The 22,186-nt window shown below is 45.7% G+C and overlaps 1 protein-coding gene across 3 annotated transcripts in view; it reads right to left on the bottom strand.

Annotated features, from left to right (window-relative positions):
- Positions 1 to 18,441, bottom strand: part of Phactr2 (phosphatase and actin regulator 2) — a 263,525-nt gene extending 245,084 nt beyond the window's left edge. For 2 of the 3 annotated variants that reach the window (XM_060380257.1, XM_060380258.1), the window contains exon 1: positions 17,870 to 18,219. In XM_060380257.1, coding sequence (XP_060236240.1) covers positions 17,870 to 18,092 — 223 coding nt within the window. In that variant the 5' untranslated portion in view covers positions 18,093 to 18,219. Of the gene's footprint in view, positions 1 to 17,869 lie in introns of all 3 variants that reach the window. The other variant, XM_060380256.1, reaches the window with a different exon arrangement.
- Positions 18,442 to 22,186: the final 3,745 nt, after the last annotated feature.

Genomic DNA, 22,186 nt, shown 5'->3' with positions numbered 1-22,186 from the left:
CCCAAGTCCACTGATAGGGGAGGTCTTTTTTTCCTTCTTTCTGATCCTAGTCAATTAGGACTCATCAGGAGTGGCTGCAGTGTCTTCTTCTGTGGCCTGGTAAGGCTGCTTCCCCCTCCAAGTCCACTGATAGGGGAGGTCCTCCCCACCTTCCACCTGACCCTAGCCTATCAGGTCTCATCAGGACTGGCTGCATTGTCTTCCTCTGTAGCCTGGTAAGACTGTGCCCACCTCAGGCGGAGGTGATCAAATAACCAGCCACTGAGTTCATGTCAGAGACAGTCCCTGTTTCCCTTACTAGGAGACCCACTTGGATACTGAGCTGCCATGGGCTACATCTGAGCAGGAATTCGAGGTTATCTCCATACATGGTCATTTGCCTTTAAGTGACACACATTTACACATAAGAGCCCACTGTCTGGATAGCAGTGCTTGAACGCCACCACGTGGCCCAGCAGTGTAAAGTGTCTACAGTGTTCACTGGTGTGGGAAAACCATGGTCTGTGTCCTGTCTTACACTCTAATTAGCCTTCAAGCTGAGAGGCTTCACTTTTAGATCAATTAGAAAATCATCATCTTCTCCCCTAGAAGAGCCCAAAAAATCTGAACTTCTATCTGGAGGGGCGATTTTTCTATACATAATCCCTACAAATGGGCAGCTACCTCAGAATAGTTTGCTCTTTTTCATTCTCCCCTCTCCAGTCTGACCTACAGAATTCAAAGTATTTTTCCTAGTTTTAGTTTGCGCTCAACTGTCTCTTTTTTATTGTTATTCCATGAGTCTGGCTGCCTTGACTTCTCTCCTTCTATTTAGTAAAGGCTCTGCTCCCTAATGTATTGTGCACACCTGGCATCCCTCTAAAAGCTGTTCTCTGTCCTGTTTCACTTGTAATGTCTGGCACCAGAGGGCACTAGAAATGCCTGGGCCGACAGTGCAAACATATACCCTCATGTCTTGAAATCAGTAGTGAATTTAAAGGAAGAAAATCTAGAATGATCTGGGATTATATTGTGTCATTACTGGTGCCTCAAAATTCTAACCAGAACTAGAGAATGTCCAGGCTGGGACACAGCTTACATGATAGAGCACTTGTTTCACACTCCATCTTGCTCAGTTCTTGCTCAAACCCCAGAACTGAAGGAACCGGGGCTGGGTGGGGCGCAAGCAAGGGAGTTTGGTGATTGTCCACTTGACAGGAGCCCTAAAAATATATCCCTTCATGTAGTAATTTCTTAAATATCATGAGTTTTCACTCTGCTTTCTACTACTGCTGTGCTACTCAATGAAATGCTGCAAGCAGATAATTACTAAAAGGTTTAGTTTATCTTCTCTCTCTTTTTCCTTTTTCTTCTTTTAATTAATTTTTAAAAATTAATTGTGGAACATAAACTTGAGATGACGCCTAAGTGTCCTACAATATCTTGTGACTGTGACTAGATGATATGTCACACAACCATTCTGAGGTGGTTGTTAGGTTATCCCCGCATGGAGGTAGAGGATGGAAGGGGTGGTGGTGTCAACATTTTGCCAAAACAATAAAGCAATTCACTTGATCAGGGAGGAAATAGAAGTTACTCACATGGAGACAACTGTGTCTGACCATGCCAATTTTAGCATTCAAGCACGGGATTTGAAGGCATATTTTATTTGTACCTCTACTGATGCTCCAAAAATAAGAATGTAACCTGGAGCCAAAAAGGCAGGAAAAACAGACAGAGTATAAAATGCAAACTCTCTGTGCTGGGACTTATCATGGAGAGAATAAAAGGGACCAGAAAGCTCTGGAGTTTAGCTGCTTCCAAGTTTTCAACACTTAGGTTAGTTGTTTCAGAGTCAACGCTAAGTGCCGAGGGAAGGCGGAAAAGCAACCTCGAAGCAGCTGGTGTTAAAGCGATCCATCTGGGCCTCCATGTAAGCGAATCCTCCAGCTCTGCACTACGGCCAGCATTCCAAAGGCAGATAATGCTTCCAGCAAGGTGATGTCCTACATTTCAGTTCACCCTCAAGAAAAGCACCTTAATTTCACAAATGTTCACAGTAATGTGACCCAACTGAAAAGCTCTGTTTGCTGAGTTAAAATTAAGCTCTGAAGGCTCACTTTCAGTGTGCAGACAAGCGAGGCAGGGTGCCTCCCACACCAGAAAGGAAGATAAAATTATAAAAGCCAGAGGGTTTGTTTTTTTTTTTTTTTCTTAAATCAAAGGACATTTCAAGGTAAAGTATAGGCATAAAGGGCGTTTGTAGACGCGCTCTGTGTAGGGATAAACATGCACGTTCACACTGCAAAACTTGTTCTTACCCTGAATAACAAAAAGTACCAAGAACAAAGTAGAAGCAACTGAAATAGGAAATACTTCCAATTCACACAGCAGCCAAAGGATTATTTATTACTCTCTAGACATCAGAAGCTAAGAAAGAATGCAAAAGAGAAATAAATACATAGGCATTGAAGGACCTCAGAGGCCGAGAATACAAATGGCTAACCATCAAATCATTACTAACTACAATAATGACCAGAGAAATCCCAATGAGAAACAAGATTTTTACCTCCTTCACTTGGCCAAACTTCATTTAGGTTCCAGAACCTTCTCCTGACCCATGCTGTCAATCAACGGAACACAGACATAGAAGAAACAGAGACCTCAGCATTGCAACTCACGGATCAGGCAGCTCAGAATGAGGAACGACCCTGAAGACACTGTTTGCATCGGGCTTTGAGAGAGAAGAAGAAGCTAAGAACAAAGGGAATTTCTTAAGTTGTGTAACACGAAAAATGGCAGGTGCAGACAGGAGTAGCTGTCCTAACCTGAAGCTGGGCAACCCTGGGTCACAAAGGACTAGTAGCCAGGCCTCTCCCTAGGTGTAAAGTCAGTTGGTGGTGGCAGTTTGCTGGGCTGCAACCTCCAGCAAAAAATGAAAATACCTTAGCAGGCCTGAGCCCTGTTCAGAATTGAGCATTAGTGTGTTGTGTCTCTCGGCAGCAGTTTAACGTATTCTCATCAAAAAGTTGGAGCCAAGCTCCCTGCTAAGTTGACTAAGAACTTCCACTCTTCTCCAGAGATGTCTGATCAACCCTATCTGTGTCAGCAGAACTGCTAGCTTGGTTTAACCAACCTCCCTCCATAGCCTTCCTTTTTCCTACCCTTCCTGTTTCCTCCCAGTGATTTTCCAGCCACCAACTCTAACCTGGTTCTTACCTACAAGTTCTCTTTTCTTGCTGTGGTGAAAGGGCCCCCACCAGCTCATGTGTTTGAATACTTGGTTCCCAGTTGGTGAAACTGTTTGCAAAGGATTAGGAGGTGTCCTTGTTGGAGGAGGTATATCTTGAGGCAAGGTAGGGGGAGGGTGCCTTGAGGCTTCAAAAACCTCCCATCTGCTGTACACTCTTTGGCTCCTGCTGTGGCTCAAGCTGTGAGCTCTCAGTTCTCGGTCCAGCCACCTGCTGGCTGTGGCTTCCACTCTACCATCAGGAACTCTCATCCTCTGCAACTATGAGCACTAAAGAAATTTTCTTCTATATTTTGCTTTGGTTGTGGTGTCTTACCACAAAGTAGAAAAGTAACTAAGACAGTTGTAGTCAGAGTAGAGCCTGGTTGGTTTTTTGTTTATTTTTGGTGTGGCAGGAGACACACAGTGTTTTTTACTTGTTTCAAAATGCCATAGCAATAGTCCTGAGTAAAGTCATCTTTATGGTTTACCCACTTATGGAATGATGTTTGTCTCAACAAAAGTTTAATGTTAATGAAATCCAGTTCTGACAAGAAAACAGACTTTCTCATGCTCTGCTAGGAGTGCAAATCCAGGGACTTGGAGGTGGCCTATGAACTAGGAGTCTTCTCATGGAATTAGGACCATCTACTCTGAAATATGTGTATGTCCAAGTTTCAGTGAGCACTGTTTTGATGATCGCTGATTTCAATTGAATAGAGATATTCCCGGGAGACTGATAAAGCACTCTTTTAGAAGCATCTGTGAGTGCCTTTCCAAGACACATTGCATATGGGACAGTATCTTCAGGAGAAGACGCTCTCTTAATGTGGATAGCATCCTATATGGGAAGAGAGGCTGGATGGAAAAAAGGTGGGGAAGAAGCCAGCTAGCACAGATATGTTCTGCCCTCTCTACTTCCTGGCTGCTGGGAAGAGAAGTCTCAGACTAGGTTTCTCATCAAAGAATATGGCACCTCTTTGCTCAGAGCCAATGGTTTCCTGTCTCATTTCAAGAAAGCAATGGCCTTAAAACACTGTTGTCACTTCTTACCTCATTGTTTGATCATTCCTCAGAAAACACCATCTGCCCTTGACTCTGGGATTACCCCTTTGTTCCTCCCTTGGCAGGGGAGTTCTCCCGTTGGCCATCCCCAGGGCTCCTGTCCTCACCTCTCTGGAGACCTCACTTGGTGTTACTTTCTCAACAGAGCCTGCCTTCACCATCTTTAAAGCAGCAACATTTTCACCTTCACCTCAATGCACTATGCTCCTCCTCGGCTTTCCTGATTTCACAATATAATATTCTTTATTTTATTTTATTTTATTTTATTTTATTTTATTTTATTTTATTTATTGCCTCTCTTTCCTAACAATGACTCTTTACATGACTAAACTCTAATCAAACTTCTTTGTTCTTTCTCTCTCTTCTTTCTTTATTTTTCCTTTTGTTTTCTTAGATTTTTTGAGACCTGGTCTCTTTAACTGCACTGATTTTGAACTGATTTGAACAAGGCCTAGCCTGGTCTTGAACTCATGATTCTTCTACCTTAGCCTCCAGTGTTGAGATTGCAAACAAATATTAACATTCCAGCTTTGACATCTCTTCTTGGCTAGCCCTTAACCCCTGCAATTATAGTGTTGCCCCAAGTCTAGCAAGCCATGGGAGTAAGTTAGTTGAATCCAAAGAGAATAACACCAACCTCTCCCCCCCAAAACAAACAAACAAAGAAAAACCTTTTATCTGGCCAGCCAGAAGTTTCAAGTACCCAATCTTGTGACTGAGGCTAAAGGGCTTTAGTCTTGGGACTAAGCCCTCAATTTGTGGGTTCTGTCAGTATCTCCAGCTGGGCAGTGTTAGAAAAGCATTGAACTAGAAGATATCCACTTGGTGACTTGCTTCTTGGTGGGGACAGATCCCTCATCTTTTAGAGCAATGATTCTCAACCTTCCTAATGTTGTGACCCTTTAATACAGTTCCTCATGTTGTGGTAACTGTCAGCCATAAAATTCTTTTGTTGCTACTTCATATCTGTAACTTGTTGCTACTGCTATGAATAGTAATGTAAATAGTTTTGGTGATGGAGGTTTGCCAATGGGGCTGAGACTCACAGATTGAGAACCACTGTTGTAGAGTCACAGATATATGCTCTGATGGCTGTGGTGTGACAACACAAGAATAAAATGACTTATGTTTACCCCAGTAGAATTAGTGTTCCATCCCTAAAATATTTGACAGGTTCACATATTTACTAAAATCCATCAAAGTATAACCATAGGCCAGCAGCAAGAGACAGTCCATTAGAAACTTCCTAACTTCCCACCCCAAGCCTGCTGTATTCCCATAAGCTTCCAGGTGCATCATAAGCAAGGCAGTCTGTACAAAAGGCTATTTTATAGAATGTGACTGTCACTAGCTCCTGTGAAGCTGAGCTGGGACCTCTTGTGGACAGACAAGATAGCTGACTGGAATAGTCCTCTGACACACTGACACATCACACCAGTGCTCATCTAGCAAAACATGGTGTGGTAGTGGTGCCCTTCTCAAGACATGTCTAATCAGGAGCCTCATTTCTCAGCCTTTGTGGTGTGCTAAAGCCTTTTAACAGGGCATCTGGCGAGGGAAAGCGAGGCCTAGCTATAATCCCAGAACCTAGAGGGTCAAGGCAGCAGAGTCACCAGCTGAAGCCCAGCCAGAGATGCAACGGAAGATCCTACCTCAAAAACAAAACTGAAGGTATAGAATCTCAGTGTGTGACGAAGTGTTGGTTTCTTTGTAAACTCAGTCATGTTATTTAAACATGTTTTTCTTTTAATCCCAAGTGTGGGATTTTAGTTTGGGCATTAATCCGTCCACAGCTGAAAACTGTCTTGTGCGGGGCGTGGTCTTTGTCAGCTGGTTATGGCCTGCCTTGCATAGCATGGAGAGGGACATGGTCTAGGGGAGCCCAGAGAGAGAGAGAGCAGGTTGTGGTGTGGAGTTGGCGTGTGGTGTGGAGCAGTTTGGAGAGGCCAGAGGTGGATGGTGTGATGGCTTGGAGGAGACTGCTTGCTGAGATTGCCCTTGACCGAGACTGGTATAGCCCCTAAGACCCCATCAACCCTAAACAACCAGGAGAAGTAAAGGGGTCTGTGGCTAACCTTCTCCTACCTAGGATTGGGGCGTTGGAAGGGAAAGGCTTAAGGAACCCCAAATAAAGTAGAGTCTAAAAATAAGGGCACAACACCAGTACTTCTGAGGTCGGCAAGGCATGTGGATCAGGAATTCACAGTCAACCATAGCCGCATAGTGAGTTTAAGGCCAGCCGAAACTACATGAGCTTTTCCCCCAAATCTAAACTCAACAAACTGAGGTAAACAACAGAAAAATCTCCGAGCCAGGGCTAAGGGCTGAAGCCCTCATCTAGAATCAAGTGCTCTCTCGGTGAGGAATCATACTGAGCAGCCCCTCCCCCTCCCCATCAACACGCTAAGGTAGGTGAGGCCCCAGAACAGGAACATAAGAGAGAGAGGGGAGGAAGAAGCCTCGAGGAGCAGCTGTTCAATAAGGGCACACCACAGGAGAGGCAAGGCAAGGAGTCAGGGAGCCTGAGAGGGCGTGGCGGGGCAGGCACACCTGGATGCACAGCCTGTTGTAGAGGGCAGATTTCTCCAGGACCAGAGGGTTTGGAAGACTTCTTCTGAAGTTTCTTGGCAGCTGCAGGCTCCCTCTGGAATGTTCCTGCACTTGAACGAACCTTTCTAGTTTCTCACTGGCTGAGACCCCAGAGTGTTCTGAGATGCCAGCCCCTGGGGGTTTCTCAGCTGCCTAAGGAACACTCATTCCAATGAATGCCCTCAAATCTTCATCTGGGTCATTAGAGGTGACCTCATGCCAACTCCAGTGCTTCTTGAGATGTATCTGATCAAATGAGGCCAGAGGAATGCCATTTCACTGCCCAAACAGGTCCTTGAAGTCAGGTCACCATCCGGGAGGATGTGGTCACTAGAGGGCAAGGATCCAAATCAGTCTTACTTCCTCATGGCTCCACTTAGAAGAAGACACAGGCTTGATCCTCTGTGATATTTCTAAAGTAATGGGAAGGCCTTGTAAAATGCATACTTTAACTGGAAATGGGATCTAAGTGGTGCCATGGCAACAAGTACCAAACAGACTAGGATGAAGTTATTGGGAAGGACATTATATCCTTCAGGGGAAAAGTTATTGGCCTTCATGCCAGATCTTCTTCTTGGTTATTTCTGATCTTCAGACCATAAGATCTGACCCTTTTGACCATTATCCAAAGGGTGGCTCCAGTCTGTGCCTCAGCCAATAACATCTATCACCCTTCCTGTTCTTATCCATATGGAGGTTCCACACGGTACCTCCATTCTTGTTTGCAGTCTCAAATCTCCAACTGGCCCTACTGTGTGAAGGCATACTCGCTGTGCCACAAACAAATGTTTATCATCATAACAGTTTTCTTACTTTACTCTTTCTCTACTTCCTTACCTTAACAGACATCTGAACTTTCTCAGTGACATCTGTGCCTCTGGGAAGCCAGGAATCCCTCACTTCCCAGCCCTTTGGACATGAAACAGTGAAAGTTTTCATGTGCTTTCAGTTCTTCCACCTCCCATTCAAGAACTGTCCTCCATAAAACCACATGGATACATCACCTCCCCTCAATGTAGGTTATGACAAGAGAGTGGGGCTATTGGCTCTGGCTGCTTTTAGAACTGGAATCCAAGATCCCCAGTGAGGCTCAGTGCTAGTTTGAATTGAACACAGGTAAATTTAGAAGTTTTGATAGTAACATGTATACACAGAGGCAGAAAATTCTGGGATGGATTGAGGGATAGATGGATGGATAATATAGATAATATTATGGGATGTCTGTATCCACTTACAATCCAAATGTTAAAACTCTGCTCTCTAATGCAATGGTATCAGGAGGTGAGGTATTTGAGGGGTAATGGGGATTAGAGGAAGTGAGGACTTCGGCACACTAATGAGTGGGATTGGCATCCACAAAGGAAATCTTATTTACTCTCTCTGTGTGATGCCACAATAAGAAGGCAGCGATCCATAAATCAGGGAGCAGACTGGCATTTACAAAGCTTTCTGCTATGGCGTCATTGCCTCTATTTTGGTGTGGTGTCCATGGACTGTTTCTATGAGAGGTAAGAGATAATGTACTCAGGTACACAGGAGCAAAAGATATGCACTCTGAAGTAAGGAAGATGTTCGTCTGGGCTCAGTACTTTCCTGCCACCAAAGGATCATGGGTGCCCTGATCCAACTTTTGTTTTTTTGTTTGTTTGTTTTGAGACAGGCTTTCTGTCTATAGCACTGACCATTCTGGAACTCACTCTGTAGACCAAGTTGGCCTTGAACTCTAGGAGATCCACCTGCCTCTGCCTTCTAAGTGCAGTGCTTAAAAGCATGAGACACCACCACCTGATCCAACTTTTATAAAAACCAGGTTCCTCATCTCTAAAGGAGTTGCTGTGAAGATGAAGCCTGACAGCGTGTGCAGATAGCTCAGGACTGCATGAGCCACAGTCTGCTGCCTTCTGACCCTCCTTGACCACACTCTTGGATCTGGTCCCAGCAGAGCATTCCTAGGAGCCTGCAGAACCCCTGGGTCTGGGATTGCATCCCACTGGCCTCAGGTAGGACAGAGCCATTACTTCCTTTCCACAAACTGTCTCCTGTGGCTGTGGCCCAATGAACCTTGTGCAATGGGCCCCTCCCCTGCAGTTAGTTCATGAGCAGCTCTTGAAACAGCAACTACAAACCTTTCCTTGGTTATAGTTTCATTTTAGAACATTTGGCAGTGCAGCTACTCCTGATGAGACCTGATAGACTGGAATCAGAAGGAAGGAGAGGAAGACTTCCCCTATCAGTGGACTTGGGGAGAGGCATGTGTGGAGAAGGGGGAGGGAAGGTGAATTGGGTGGGGAGAAAGGAGGGGGCTACAGCTGGGATACAAAGTGAATACATTGTAATTAATTAAAATTAAACTTAAAATGGAAAGAAAAAAAGAATGTAAAAACATATATCAACTAAAAAAAAAAAAGAACATTTGGGAGTCAAGTTTTTATCTGTTCCAAATACATATGATAAACACTTTGGCCTAGTTGTTAAGCAGATAGCTCGATAGCAAAAGAACTGACTTCCAAGTCACACCCAATCTGCTGGGGCAATGATCTTGTACTTCCTGGCCTCAAAAACTGTAAGAAGTAAATCTGTGTTGTTGTGATAGTCTATGGCATTTTTATTATAGCAATTCATATGCACCTAGATAGATAGAGATGATAGATCATGGGTTGGTAGGTAGGTAGATAGATAGATATATCTCCAGAAATACAAAGTGATAGGGAAAGAGAGTATCCTTCTTATCAATTCCTTCCTCTAGGCCTCTCCCTCCTGGATTGGAGCTGCTCTTGAACTCTGGGAGACTGGGTAATGTGACAGACCTAGCTGTCCAATAACAGTTGTTACCACAAAACTGTTCCTCAAAGACAAGGGAATGTATTTCCACCATTGGGCCATGACCCCTGCCCTTTCTGCAATGCCTCCTTGACTCTTCCTTGGTGGCAGTGACTCTCAGGCTAGATTTAAATAACTACACTAAATTATAGCTTGTGAATTATACACTGAACACAATCAGCCATCACATGGATGGAGTGATAGTTCAGTTGGTAAATGTATTGGCTTGCAAGCACAAGGACCTGAGTTCTGTATTCAGAACTTAAATTAAAATAATAATAATAAACAATAACAACAACTTGGGTGTCTTAGTTAGGGCTTTATTGCTGTGAAGACATAACATAACCATAGCAACTCTTAAAAAGTTAAAAAAAATTATTTAATTGGGGCCGGTATATAGTTCAGAGGTTTAGTCCATTATCATCAATGATGGAAGGATGGTAGCATGAAGGCAGATATGATGCTGGAGAAGGAGCTGAGAGTTCTTCATCCAAATTGGCAGGCAACAGGAAGTGAATTGAGCCACTAGATCTCGCTTGAGCTTCTGAGACCTCAAAGCCCACCCCATAGTGATGCACTTCCTCCAATAAAGCCACACCTAATAATGCCACTCCCTATAGACCTATGGGACCAACTTGATTCAAACCACTGCATGGTAGCATGCAGCTGTAATCTCCGTGCTGAGGTAGGCAGAGATGGGTAGATCTCTAAGTATCATTGGCCATCCAGTCCAGCCTCGTGGAAGAGCTTCAGGCCAAGGACAGGCTGATTCAAAAATAAGATGGATGGGGTTATTGAGATGACTCAGAAGGTAAAGGCACTTGCTGCCTACTTGATGACCCGAGTTCAGTCCCCAAGCCCCACACTGCTGAAAGAGAGAACCAATTCCTAAAAGTTGTCTTGTGACCTCTACACATGCACACTCAATATTTATACTTATATATTTAAAGAAATGTAAAGCAACATTTAAAAATAATAAGGTAAATGGCACTGGAGGAACAATCTCTCTCTCTCTCTCTCTCTCTCTCTCTTTCTTTCTTTCTTTTTTCAAGACTTCACAGATGCACCAAGAAACTTACAAAGTAATGTTTATAAATGTCAAGATTTAGCTAGTTCGTCACAAAGTAAGTTAAGTTCAGACGCTTTTCTGAGGCAAGTCAGTACAAACTACTTCTTTGTACAAATTTCAGCTACTGTGATCAAAGAGAATGACTCATCCACTGAGGCTGCTGCCTCGGTGTTTTGTATTTTGTTTTCCCTGAGTTTCACTGTAACTGAAAGTACGCTTGAACTCTGAGATGTACTGTAGTTCTTACATGTAAGTTCTTATTCATAACTCCAAGCCAGAATAGTTTTCAATTAAAGGGCCGACTGTAATTAATGATCCCTGATGGGTGCTGAAAGTGTTGCTAGAATTTGATGTGTTGGATGTGCGTTAAAAGTGGACAGCTAGTCGGCTAAGAACTTGACTTTCTTTGAAGAAGAGTTTCTGATTGGTGTGTGTGTGTGTGTGTGTGTCTGTATTCATGTATGTGGGTATTCATGTGTGTGTATGTTGAAGCATGTGAACATAAGTGATAAGTACACATTTGCTAGGGTACACACATGGGGATCGGGGAGCAATTTGGATGCTGGTCTCTCCCCCTTTTGTGTTTGTGAAAAAGCTGTGTTACATTCTCAGTGCATATGCCCAGGCTAGCTGGCCTCCACACTTCGGAGCAGTGTCCTGTTTCTGCCTCCCATCTCCCAGCAGGAGACGAGATTGCAGAGGTTCTACTAATGTGTCCAGTTTTTATGCAGATTCTGAGAACTTAAACTAGGGTTTTCACACTTGTAGGGCAAGCATTTTTACCCACTGAACCATCGCCTCAGTCCAAAAGAGCTGTTTATCCTGATGTTCTTGCTCACAATGGTGTTTTTGAGTTTTACATTATGATGTAGTTTTCTCCTTTTTGGTGAGCTGTTTCTATGAGGGCATAGCAGAGACTCCAGCACCATGAGCCAACGGGTGTGTACTTTGAAGTTTGAAAGATGTAGGTCTGGTACCCTGACCCAAGGGATGTGGGTGTCCTCCTCCACCTTTGAAAAACCAGGTTTCTCATCTCTAAAGGAGTTGCTGTGAAGATGAAACCCGACAGCCTGTGAAGATAGCTCAGGACTGCATGAGCCACAGTCTACTGCCTTCTGACCCTCCTTGACCACACTCTTGGATCTGGTACCAGCAGAGCATTCCCAGGAGCCTGCAGAACCCCTAGGTCTGGGATTTTATCTCGCTGGCCTCAGGTGGGACAGAGAGTCATTACTTCCTCCCCACAAACTGTCTCCTGTGGCCATGGCCCAGTGAGCCTTGTGCAATGGGCCCCTCCCCTGCAGTTAGTTCATGAGCAGATCTTGAAAAAGCAAATGAAATCCTTTGCTTGGTTCTTTTCATTTTATTTAGCACATTTGGGAATCAAAACTTTAAATTCCTCATATATTTCTCTCTCTGTGTGTGTGTGTGCACTTTAGACTAATTTTTGATAGACGTTTGATGTTACAAGAACTGACCTAGTTAATCCATTCATCAGTTCCTTGAATATCTACCAGGCCCTCTTATGTACTGTATGTACCAGGCCCTATCCTAGGCACCAAGAATGCAAAATTCAGGGAAGCCTGACTTCTGTTTGTGATGGTCTCACAGCATGAGAAAGGTGACAGACCCATCTAAATGTATTTTAACCAAGTTTTCAATAAAAGTGTGCCAAATGACACACTTTACCCAGAACCTTGAAGTTCAAGGTCTCTTTTCTCACCTTTCACCCCACAATCACCCACTAAGCCAGGTGTTACTCTTACTAATCATTTCCAGGTCAGGTATAAGGAAGTCAAGTATGAGGAAGGGAAGTAACATGAGCAAGATCTTGGAGACGATAACCACGATCCTGTGTCTCCTTTGCCTGTGTTTGGCCACTGTTGTCAGTGATTCTACCTGAACATGTAGAAACACACTCAAATGTATTTCCATCAGACTCACAAATGCCACTGTGCTCCCATGATCAGTCACACACAGCCACCTCTGGCCCTGGCCTCCCTGCTGCATCATTCTCTTCCTTCTTTGCATCAAGCAAAGCCAAAGAGACTAGTCATCTCTAGTCAGGCCAGTGGTTTCAGGCCTTCATGTACTGTTTATTTTTCCAAACATGTGTCTATCTCCATGTTTGAGTTTCACTTTCTGCGGAGAGGGGTGGGGAGAGGGAGCGAGAGAACAGTCTCTGGGAGATCCTTCCTTGGGACCTTCCCCAAGCTATTTTCAGAGCTGGCCACATAACCCTGATCATAGCTCATACTTTCTTACTGTGCCATGTCTAGCTTATTGTCCTCTTTCCCCACTAGACCTTGGGTCCCTTAGGGGTGTATCTGCTGCCTCTGTGTTTGGCCCACTAGCCCTAACCTAACTGAATGAATACATGAAACATTAAGATATGGTCTCCCGCCTGAAGCACCTCTTGCAGCAGATAGGGCCCAAAATAAATGCCCCGCTTGAGACCATCCAAGGCTGCATGGTTGAAACGCTGTCTCAAACAAACAAACAAACAAACAAACAAACAAACAAGAAATACGAGCTGAATGAAAGAGTGAATGAACGGTGTACAACATATACATTCACTTCCAGCTAAGTGGGTCATGGACCCTACGGAACCAGCTTGGGATTGGATGAGCATCTCACAAGGGGAGCCAATCCGCAGGCTTCACCGTGACCTCTCATCTACAGCTTGCTGGAAAAGGAAGCTTCACACAGTAGGTCTTTTCTTAAGAATTTAAACAAAGAATTCTGCCCCAGGCAACCATAGACTCAAGAGCTCACAGAGAGAAGGGTCTGGGTGTCCCAGGGGTAGGTGTCGTGCCCATGCTGTGTGTTACACCTGAGAAAGGAAGCCCATGTAGGGCGGGAAGGGACTCAAACAAGAGAGGAAGAAAGCCTGCCAGCAGAGAGTCAAGCAGAAGCTGTGGGCCTGCTGAGGTCGGGCCAGCCTTAAGAAAGGGGCAAAGAAAGAGGAACCAGTTGCCTAAATTCTTGATAATTTTCTTGTTTTGGACCCCGTTCTGGTGCATCGTGACTGCAGATGGACCACCTTACACAGATGAAGCAGGTTTTTAAAACATGCCAAGATGGAAGACATACCTTCCATCCGGCTTAGCTGCTAAGATGAAGCATTTCCCTTTTCTCCTGTGAGGGTGAGAAGGGCTTGCATGTATACCAGGTGCCCAGACTGACACAGGCAGAACATTAGCTGGATTTTGGTCTTCTAGTACGTGTTGCACCCAGCCTCCTTTCATACTGTCCAAATTGGCCTATCTTTGCCAGCCAGGTAGACTTGCTGTTCTATGACCAAGCAAAGACAGGAAGTAAACTTGAGACCAGCTAGCTGCTGCTCGACAAAGACCAACAAAGACAAACCCCTCCACTCTCAATTACCCAAATGTAAAGCTAGCAGTTGTGGTGTGGTTGCTGGCCTAGGGCACCTCCAGCCCAGAGATGATCGTTTTGCTTTGGACAAGACTGAGTCATGGGTCAAAGCAGCATGTCCCTCTCAAAGACAGCTGAACCAAGACTTGATGGATGCTAACAACAGGAACACAACCTGGGCTGAAACCCGGCATCCTCTGCTTAGTAACCAGTCCTGTGAGAAAAGCACATTAGAAGCAGCCTACTCCAGGAAATCTCCGTATGGGGAACAAGTCTGGCAAGACTGGGGTAAAAATTAAGAGAAACCCTGAGTGTATTCTATGAGAACTTCATTTCAAGAATTCACCTTTAAAGATAGTTTTATTTTTAAGAACATTAGATTTTAGGAAACCAGAGCTTTGGTTAAATTCAAAGGCCTGTGAGTTTAAATTTTTTTTTAAAGACCAAAAAAAGAGAGAAAAAGAAAATTAGTCTGTGCTATTATGATAAAAAAAAAAAAAGTGACCCCAGCTTGACTTTCAAAGATGATTTATTAAAAAATATTTGGGTCTTTGCCCATTTTGTATGGCTTTTAAATTATGAAACTATAGTTTTTGCTTAAAAAAAAAGTGCATATGTTTTTGTGTGGAAAAATTAGCTCCTGAATTTAAAAGTCAAAGAAAGCCCTAAACTATGAGATATTTTTCTTTAGAAAACCTGGTAATAAGCCAGGACAACCAGGGAAGAAGAGGCTCTTAGGATGTCTCCATATTATGTGAGCACTGAGAAGGCCTTGAAAAATGATTGGCAGTGAATGACTCTAATGGCAGCAATTGGCAATTTTAGGGACTGAATTTCAAGGATGGACAGGAAGCTAGGGCAGGCGGTGGATGAGAGTTGAAGGCAGGAGAGAGTGGTCCTTTGCCTTGGAGTAGGTATTGTAAGAAGAAAATTCCTCTTTCCATTTCTTCTCCTCTCTATGACATTGCCAAAGATGACTTCCCTTCTTTCTCAATGATCACCCAACGTCAAGGACTAACTCATTATTTAAAGTAATCCCACAAGAACTCTTCAGCAACTAGCTGAATCATAACTGGAAGCAAGGAAAGATATCTGGGAGGGTGTGGCAGAAAGAGAATGAGAGGAGGGAGCAGGCACACATGCTACAAGCTCCCATTTGCTTAGGCCAGCTTAGGTCAGCTTTGGTCATAGTGTTCCAGGACTCCATGGCAAAAAGAATGACAAGTCTCAAGTTTGGCCATGCCTTAGAGAATCCTGATGCTCAGGCCACAACTGATGCCAACCAAAGCAGAATCACTGAAATGGACCTATCCAGAAACTGTTTTATTGTTGTGTTTCCATTTCCCCAAGTGATCCCTTATATAGCTAAGATTGAAACATGGTGTCTGAAAGAAAGACTTCTTAGGCTAGCAAGTGCCAGAGAGAGACAAAGAATCAGAGAGAGAAAGAGAGAGAGAGAGAGAGAGTGCACCTGGGCATCTTTCAGCATGCAGATTCACATTAAGTAGGTGTGCCTGGAAAGGTTGATGTTAGAAGAGGCCAGTGCTACTGGTCCTGACACTGATTTGCTGATTCTAGAAAGCCACATAGGACCTAGATCTTGCCTCTGAGCATGCCCAGAGTTTCTGATAAGGGTCGGGAAGCTGGGGCTACTTCAGTACTAGGACAAGAGCTGTTGTCATAAAGAGATTAACCTTCTTATTATGCTCCTAAGATAACTTGGGCATGCCAGCCTGCTTGGAGGCTGTGACTGTCATGGGAAATTCTCTGGATATCCGTGAGGCACTGGTTCCTACTTTGTCCTCTTGATTAAAAAAAGGGTGTGGCCATGGTTACATCCAGCCTGCTCTTAGAGACCCAAAGCTTAGTTCTGGCAGTGGAATATCGCTTCCTGGAAGACGTTCATTCTGTTACCTGAGCCCCAACATTCTTTAATACAGGGGACAAATGGGTTGAAAGCTGCCACTTCCTAGTATTCATTCCACTGACATAGGGAACTCGGATTCTTCGGAGACAGACAGATGCTCCTGTCACTACCACATGGTACATGTGTATACACAAGCATTTACAGAATTCTTACTGTTACTGTCCTACATGCAGCTTTAATTCCTATTTTTAAAAATGAAAACTTGAGATGCAGTTATGTTTGTTTATCTACACTCACCAACTAACTATTCACTTGTCTCTTTGGGTCACTGGAATGGTTAACCCCTTAATCTTTTTTAAAAATTCGATCAAGATTATGTACAGCTCCAATTCTGTTTGCCCCAAAAGAAGAAGGCAAAATGCTTTCCCATTCAACACTCTTCATAAAATAACGTTGTGGTGGGCATCTCACAACCTGGACCTAATGGTTCTGACTGGCTTTATCCAAGATGATCTCCAAAGTCAAACCAGAAACACAGCTGATGCTTTCTGAACACAGTGAGTAGCAAAGACCAATGTGACAAAAACAGACACTTTTGGTGGACAGCTGAGTTAAGTAGCTGGAGTGGAGACAGGTGCACAGAAATGGGCTCTTTTCAAGCTAGAACTTGGCTTTGGGTAGAAGTGAGGTTGAGTTCAAGATCACGGGAGGGAATGTGGAGAAGGCTCAGTCCATTAAAGCACTGAACACCAAGCCTGAGGATTTGAACTCTGTTGCCAAGGCCCAAAGCGCAGTCAGTTAGAGTGAAGTCAGTCTCTTCACTCTAGTGATTTCTGCAAATTGTCCTATGACTTCTACTCTTAGGTGTGCCTGCATGTGCACATACGCAAATAAATGGGGACAGGAAATCAAGAAAGGCATGAACCCAGAGCGTGGGAAAGGCGCAGGGAAATTTGGGGGGTGGGCAGTTCGTATCAGTAAGCTCTTTGCTGAAGTTGGTCATTCTCATGTCCCCCTTTTCCCAACTCACGTGCAGCCTTCCCAGATTGAAAAAAAAATCACCCATGGAAACTGTACACATCTGCTGGACTAAAAAACGAAAGTTTTTCAGTTCTTAGGATATTTTTAAATAATGACTTAATCTACCTTAATGTATCCACACGATATACCACACCATCGTTCCACTGAGATATGAAAGACAAAGTTAAGCCATTAGTCCTCCCTTGCCCAGCACAGCCTGGGCAGCATCAGGCCCCAGTGAAACTCCTGGGTTTTGCCTGCCCTTAGAAGACACAGGGCAGAGGTTTGGCTCTACAGCAGCAGTCCTGGCACCCGGCTTTCAGATACACACACAGCCAGGCCAAGCTCTCATTAACACCTCTGTGGGTTTCCATGGTCAGGGAAACTCAAGTCTTCTGGTTCTGTTACCAACAAGCCCCACTAAGAAATCTGAGTTTCAGAAGCAGGAGTGAGTGGTAGCCAGAGCTTCAAAGACCTTGTGCAACCTCAGTCCCTTAAGTGAGGGACCACACCCTTCCTAGGGACCACAGTCACACTGAAGACCAATTAGCCCAAGAACCAAAGCCAACACCGGTGCCGCCTGGAGTCCTGGGGAACCGCGGAAACCGCGCCACGATGCTCGGCTCAGAAGAGAGGCGCACCCACTCGGGCGCACCCACCGGTCGCCTGCCGCTCAGCCAAGGGACACCAAGCCTCTGCAGCCCAGCAGGAGGCGGCGATATGGGAACAGCAGCTTTTGTCCTTGCTCTTGGCCCCCCCACAGCTGACCCCGTGCGACCAGGGAAGATCGCTGTATGGCGACCGTCACCTGCCCGTGGCTATCCCTCTCCGGGCCGCCCCGCACCACCCTTACCTGAGCCTGAGATGTGGACTCTGAGCGGGCGGCCCCGGCTCGAGGCCGACGACAGGTCGCTCTGGGAGCGGCCGCGGGGACTTAGGTCTCCGGGAAGCCAGCGCAGGGCAGGCGCGGGTGGGCCAGGAGCCTCGGACTCGGGGTCCAGAGCCTCCGCTGCCACTGCCTCCTGGCCGGCTGGCTGGTCCGGGGACATCGCCGGGCTCCTGCTGGCTTCCGCCATCCGCTCTAGGCGCCGGGAGGGAGCGAGCTCAGGCAGGGTGGGGCCGGCGCAAAGGGCTGCGCTGTCCGCCGCGGCCCCGCGTGGAGCCCCCGGCCGGCTGACAGGGCGGGGAGGCGGCCGCAAGCAGCGGTGCGCAGCGCGGGAGGAGGAAGAGCACAGAAAAGTTTGCACAGGAAGGAGCCGCCTACAGCCGGCTCTCACTCCCGCCGGCAACAGCCACCCGGCTCCGAGCCTGCCACCCTCGGTGCCCCAGAACCTGCCCGGCTGCTCCGCCCCCAGACGCGGGCCCTCCACTGGAAAACAGGGGTCTGTCGCCTCTGGCCCAGAGCAGCTCACCCAGACGTTCTCAAAGAAGTGGAGTTTTAGCTGCAGAGCTGAGATGCAAGGTCAGGGTTAACAGTACCATTTGCAATCGGGACACGCCTGCACACACCTGACGCTTGTAATTGGACGGGGACCCAATGGCCATCATATGTAGTTTACAGGTGCAAAAACTGGCTCCAAAGGGCGCTAGGCTTGCGGGAGGATTCCCGGCAGATCTGGAGTCGCCTGTGAAGTCTGGTCCTTTGATCCTCCCTCCTCCACCACCTCTTGCCCTTGTCAAAGCTCATCTCCGTCTCTCACAGCCCCGCATTCCTGGGTTTCTGTCTGTGCTGGGTCAGTCTCAAAGGCCGAGGTGTTTAAAGGATCACTCTTCTAAGGGCTGAATTAGTGCCACAGATGTGAGGTTTGAGTTGATGCTTTCCAATGGAGATGGCTGGCAATGAGTGCCTTAGCAGGCTGCAGAAGAGGCGGTGATTTTGCTAATTGAAATCTCAGCGTTACCAGTTTCACAGTTAGGACCCCAAGTAGCGGCTGGCCCAGAACTGAAAAGCTGTGAACCAGAGCTGACCCATCTCTTCAGGTTTCTGGCAGTGAAGGAATGTTGCTGGGCTTCACAAAGGCACCATAGACAGTGCCAGAAAGAGGAAACAAAGAGGGGAAAGGAAGACAAGGTCAGCATTACAACCCCCCATCCACACACACACAAGCATACATACCTCAGGTGCTTCATCAGGCAATTTGTAGGGAATTTAACAACAACAACAAAATAAACCCAAGCAAAATGTAAAAGAGAAACAAAAACTAAGACAGTAAAGCTAGACAAAAGGCCTAGCAAGTAGGTCATGGTGTTCGCAGAGCGCAGACAACTGAAAAAGGCTTTTCCTCACAGCGGCTCTGGGGGGGGGGGTGAGGCGCAGTGGGGAGGATATCTGATTATCCTAGCTTCGCTGTGAAAACTACCCAGATTCAGATCCACATTCACAGTCAGTCAGTCATCTGGACCTGTCAGTTAACAAAGTCTGAATCTATGCTATGCCAGAACCAGGGAAATGGCTAGGCAGGTAAAGGTGTGTGCTATGGTGAGCTTGAGTTCCCGAGTTCTGTTCCTATGACCTACATATCGGAAGAGGAGAACTGATTTTCCCAAGTTGTCCCCCACATGCATATATACATATATATAATCTCTCACACACACTAAATGATGTAAAACAAATTAAATATGTAATACTCTAAATGTTGTACTCCAGTTGCTATCTTGTGTGTTTTAGGAGAGGAAAGGTTTGTGGTTTCAGTGAGCGCAATAAGGTTGCAGGGACCCTGGGATGTTACACTTACCCCGAATAATCATCCTTGGGTTGTTCCTAATCATAATTAGAGAAGTCTGTGAGAGTATAACCCTGAACACTTACATTACAGTGGAGCATGTCACCAGGCTTGCTAGTTTGCCAGCCATTGCGTCCTACACCTGCTGCTGTGATTGTCCATATTCTGATGGCATCTTCTAGTATTCTCTGCCCAACGTGCATTCTAAAACATGCATTCCAGATGCCCACCCAGGAGACTCACACGTCGCTCTCCTATTGCTTTCTCCATGAGTGTGTGTAGAAGATCCTTCTGGCTCTGCCTGGAAAATCTTATCCATAGCTTTCAGCTGTGAGGAGATGAGTTGCCAAAGGCCACCTCCATGCCAGACTTCTCCCTTGGCTCAGGACCCCAACATTTTGTCGTCTATCGGTCCATTCTTCCTTGTCTGTTCTTTCTTTCTTTCTTTCTTTCTTTCTTTCTTTCTTTCTTTCTTTCTATCTTCCTATCTTAATTTTCCATTCCCCCTCCCTTCCCTTCCTGCTCCTCTCCTTTTTTTCTCTTCTTTCCTTTTTTTCCCTTCTCTATAGCATGGGTGCTCTAGATGGTGTTCATATGTGCATGTGTGCTTATTTACAAGTTGGGGGCACACATGTACAGATGCATATGTCCATGGGTGTAACTGCCTATGCAGGCCAGAGGTTAGTGCTGAGAACCATGCCAGATCACTCTTCTACCTCATTTAATGAGGCAGGATCTCTCAGTCACCCAGAGTACTGATATGGCTGGTGTCTAGCCAGCCTGCTCTGGGTATTCCTGTCTCCAGTTTCTGGGGCTGGAAGTACAAACAGGGTTTGTAGAATAACTAGAATAGTCTTCTACCAAAGTTCATGGGGCCTTGCTGCTCTCCATGTCAAATCTTTCAAGAAGGCTTTGAGAATAGCTGAGGGATGCAGCATGCATGAGGCCTTATCATTAAGACCCAGTATGAAACAAAGTACAGAAGCTCTTTGAAGACAAGTATCCATGACACATAGGTGACTTTTTCCCCTTCTTTGGCCAAGCTAAGGAAGTTCTGGAGCCCTGCTTTAAACACTGTCCTTGAAGTGACTCTGCTCTTTAGCCATGGAGACCTCACTATAGTATAGTTCCTAAATAAGACTCACTTTGTTTTTGTGTTTTCCCCTGTTACACCCTTGTACTACTATTTCCTTGGCCTTCAGGTGCCATTTTCCCTAATTTTGCCTAATCGGCCATAACTGTCCCCAGCCCTCAGGACAAGTCTTCCCATAGGAACAGCTTTGCTGGTTCTCTCTAGCCTTCAGGCCACCCTCAGTGCTCCCCCCTGAGCAGTTCCACAGAGCCAGGCACTTCTCTCTCAATGTCGCTTTCACATAGGATTGCGTTTTAGCATGGACACCTCCAAATCTTCTGCTCTGAAAGGGGCGATCTTTGCCTTTGTTGCCCCAGAGCCTCTCTAGACTCAATGAATCCAGCAGTGGGGTCTGTTGGAATTTAGACATTAACAAATAACTGACAACACTGAACAGTAGATGAAGACACCAGGAGGAGTAAGTGCCGAGACTGTCAAGGAAGCCTTCTTAGAGGAAATGACATAGAAGATGCCAAGGCACCTCGGGATAAGGGAGGGGTCTGCAATGACACAGATAATTGAGGAGCCAGGCTCCTTGGGTAAAGCCACAAGAGAGTGACAATACAACGCCATCAGATAGTGAAGGCAACCTGGAAGGCTCTTCTGGTCTGAGCCATTATAGCTCTATGAAAATAAGTTACAGGTGAAGTTAGGTTTCAGGGCATTCCTCATACGGCACTTGCCTGAAAACCTAAAAAGCATGATGCTTGTTTCTTCCCTTTCCTCCCTTCCATTCTTTTCACTATAAAAACAAACTCATTGATCCAGAGTGGTAACACACACCTGAATCTTAGGACTCAGAGGGCTGGGACAGTGGAATTTTTTTTTTTCGATGCAGTTTATTCAAGAACATTGAACAATCCTTGGACCCCGGGGAAAGCCAGCCCACAGCTTAAATAGCCTCTGGGTAGCCAACCCAGGCGTGCCACGGGGGCAATGCAGAAATGCAGATAGGTCCACATACATGGAAGCAAGCCAGATCCTCGGCCTTAGCCAAATGTGGAGTTGTTCGTGACAGAGAGCACTCACCATCGGGAAGGTGGAAGGCGGAAACCAGCTCCATCTTTAAGGCATAGCATTCCGCAGCTCTCTACAGTTCCCCCTTTTTGTTTTAGACGCATCAGGCAAGAGTAGAGGTCTGATCTCTGATATTAGAAATAAATTGGGACTTTGTACAGATGTTCATTTAGGTGTCATCCACCCAAAGAGCATCAGACCAGTCCGATACCTTTTTCTCAGAGGCGGGACCTGGGGCATCAACCCGCATGCAATCAGACAGGGACAGTGGAATTTTGAAAGATCCAGCCTAGCCTGA

This window comes from Meriones unguiculatus, chromosome 3 (assembly GCF_030254825.1).
Source record: "Meriones unguiculatus strain TT.TT164.6M chromosome 3, Bangor_MerUng_6.1, whole genome shotgun sequence".
Taxonomy (NCBI): domain Eukaryota; kingdom Metazoa; phylum Chordata; class Mammalia; order Rodentia; family Muridae; genus Meriones; species Meriones unguiculatus.
Note: the sequence above shows the minus strand (reverse complement) of the source record. Positions and strands in the feature narration are given on the sequence as shown.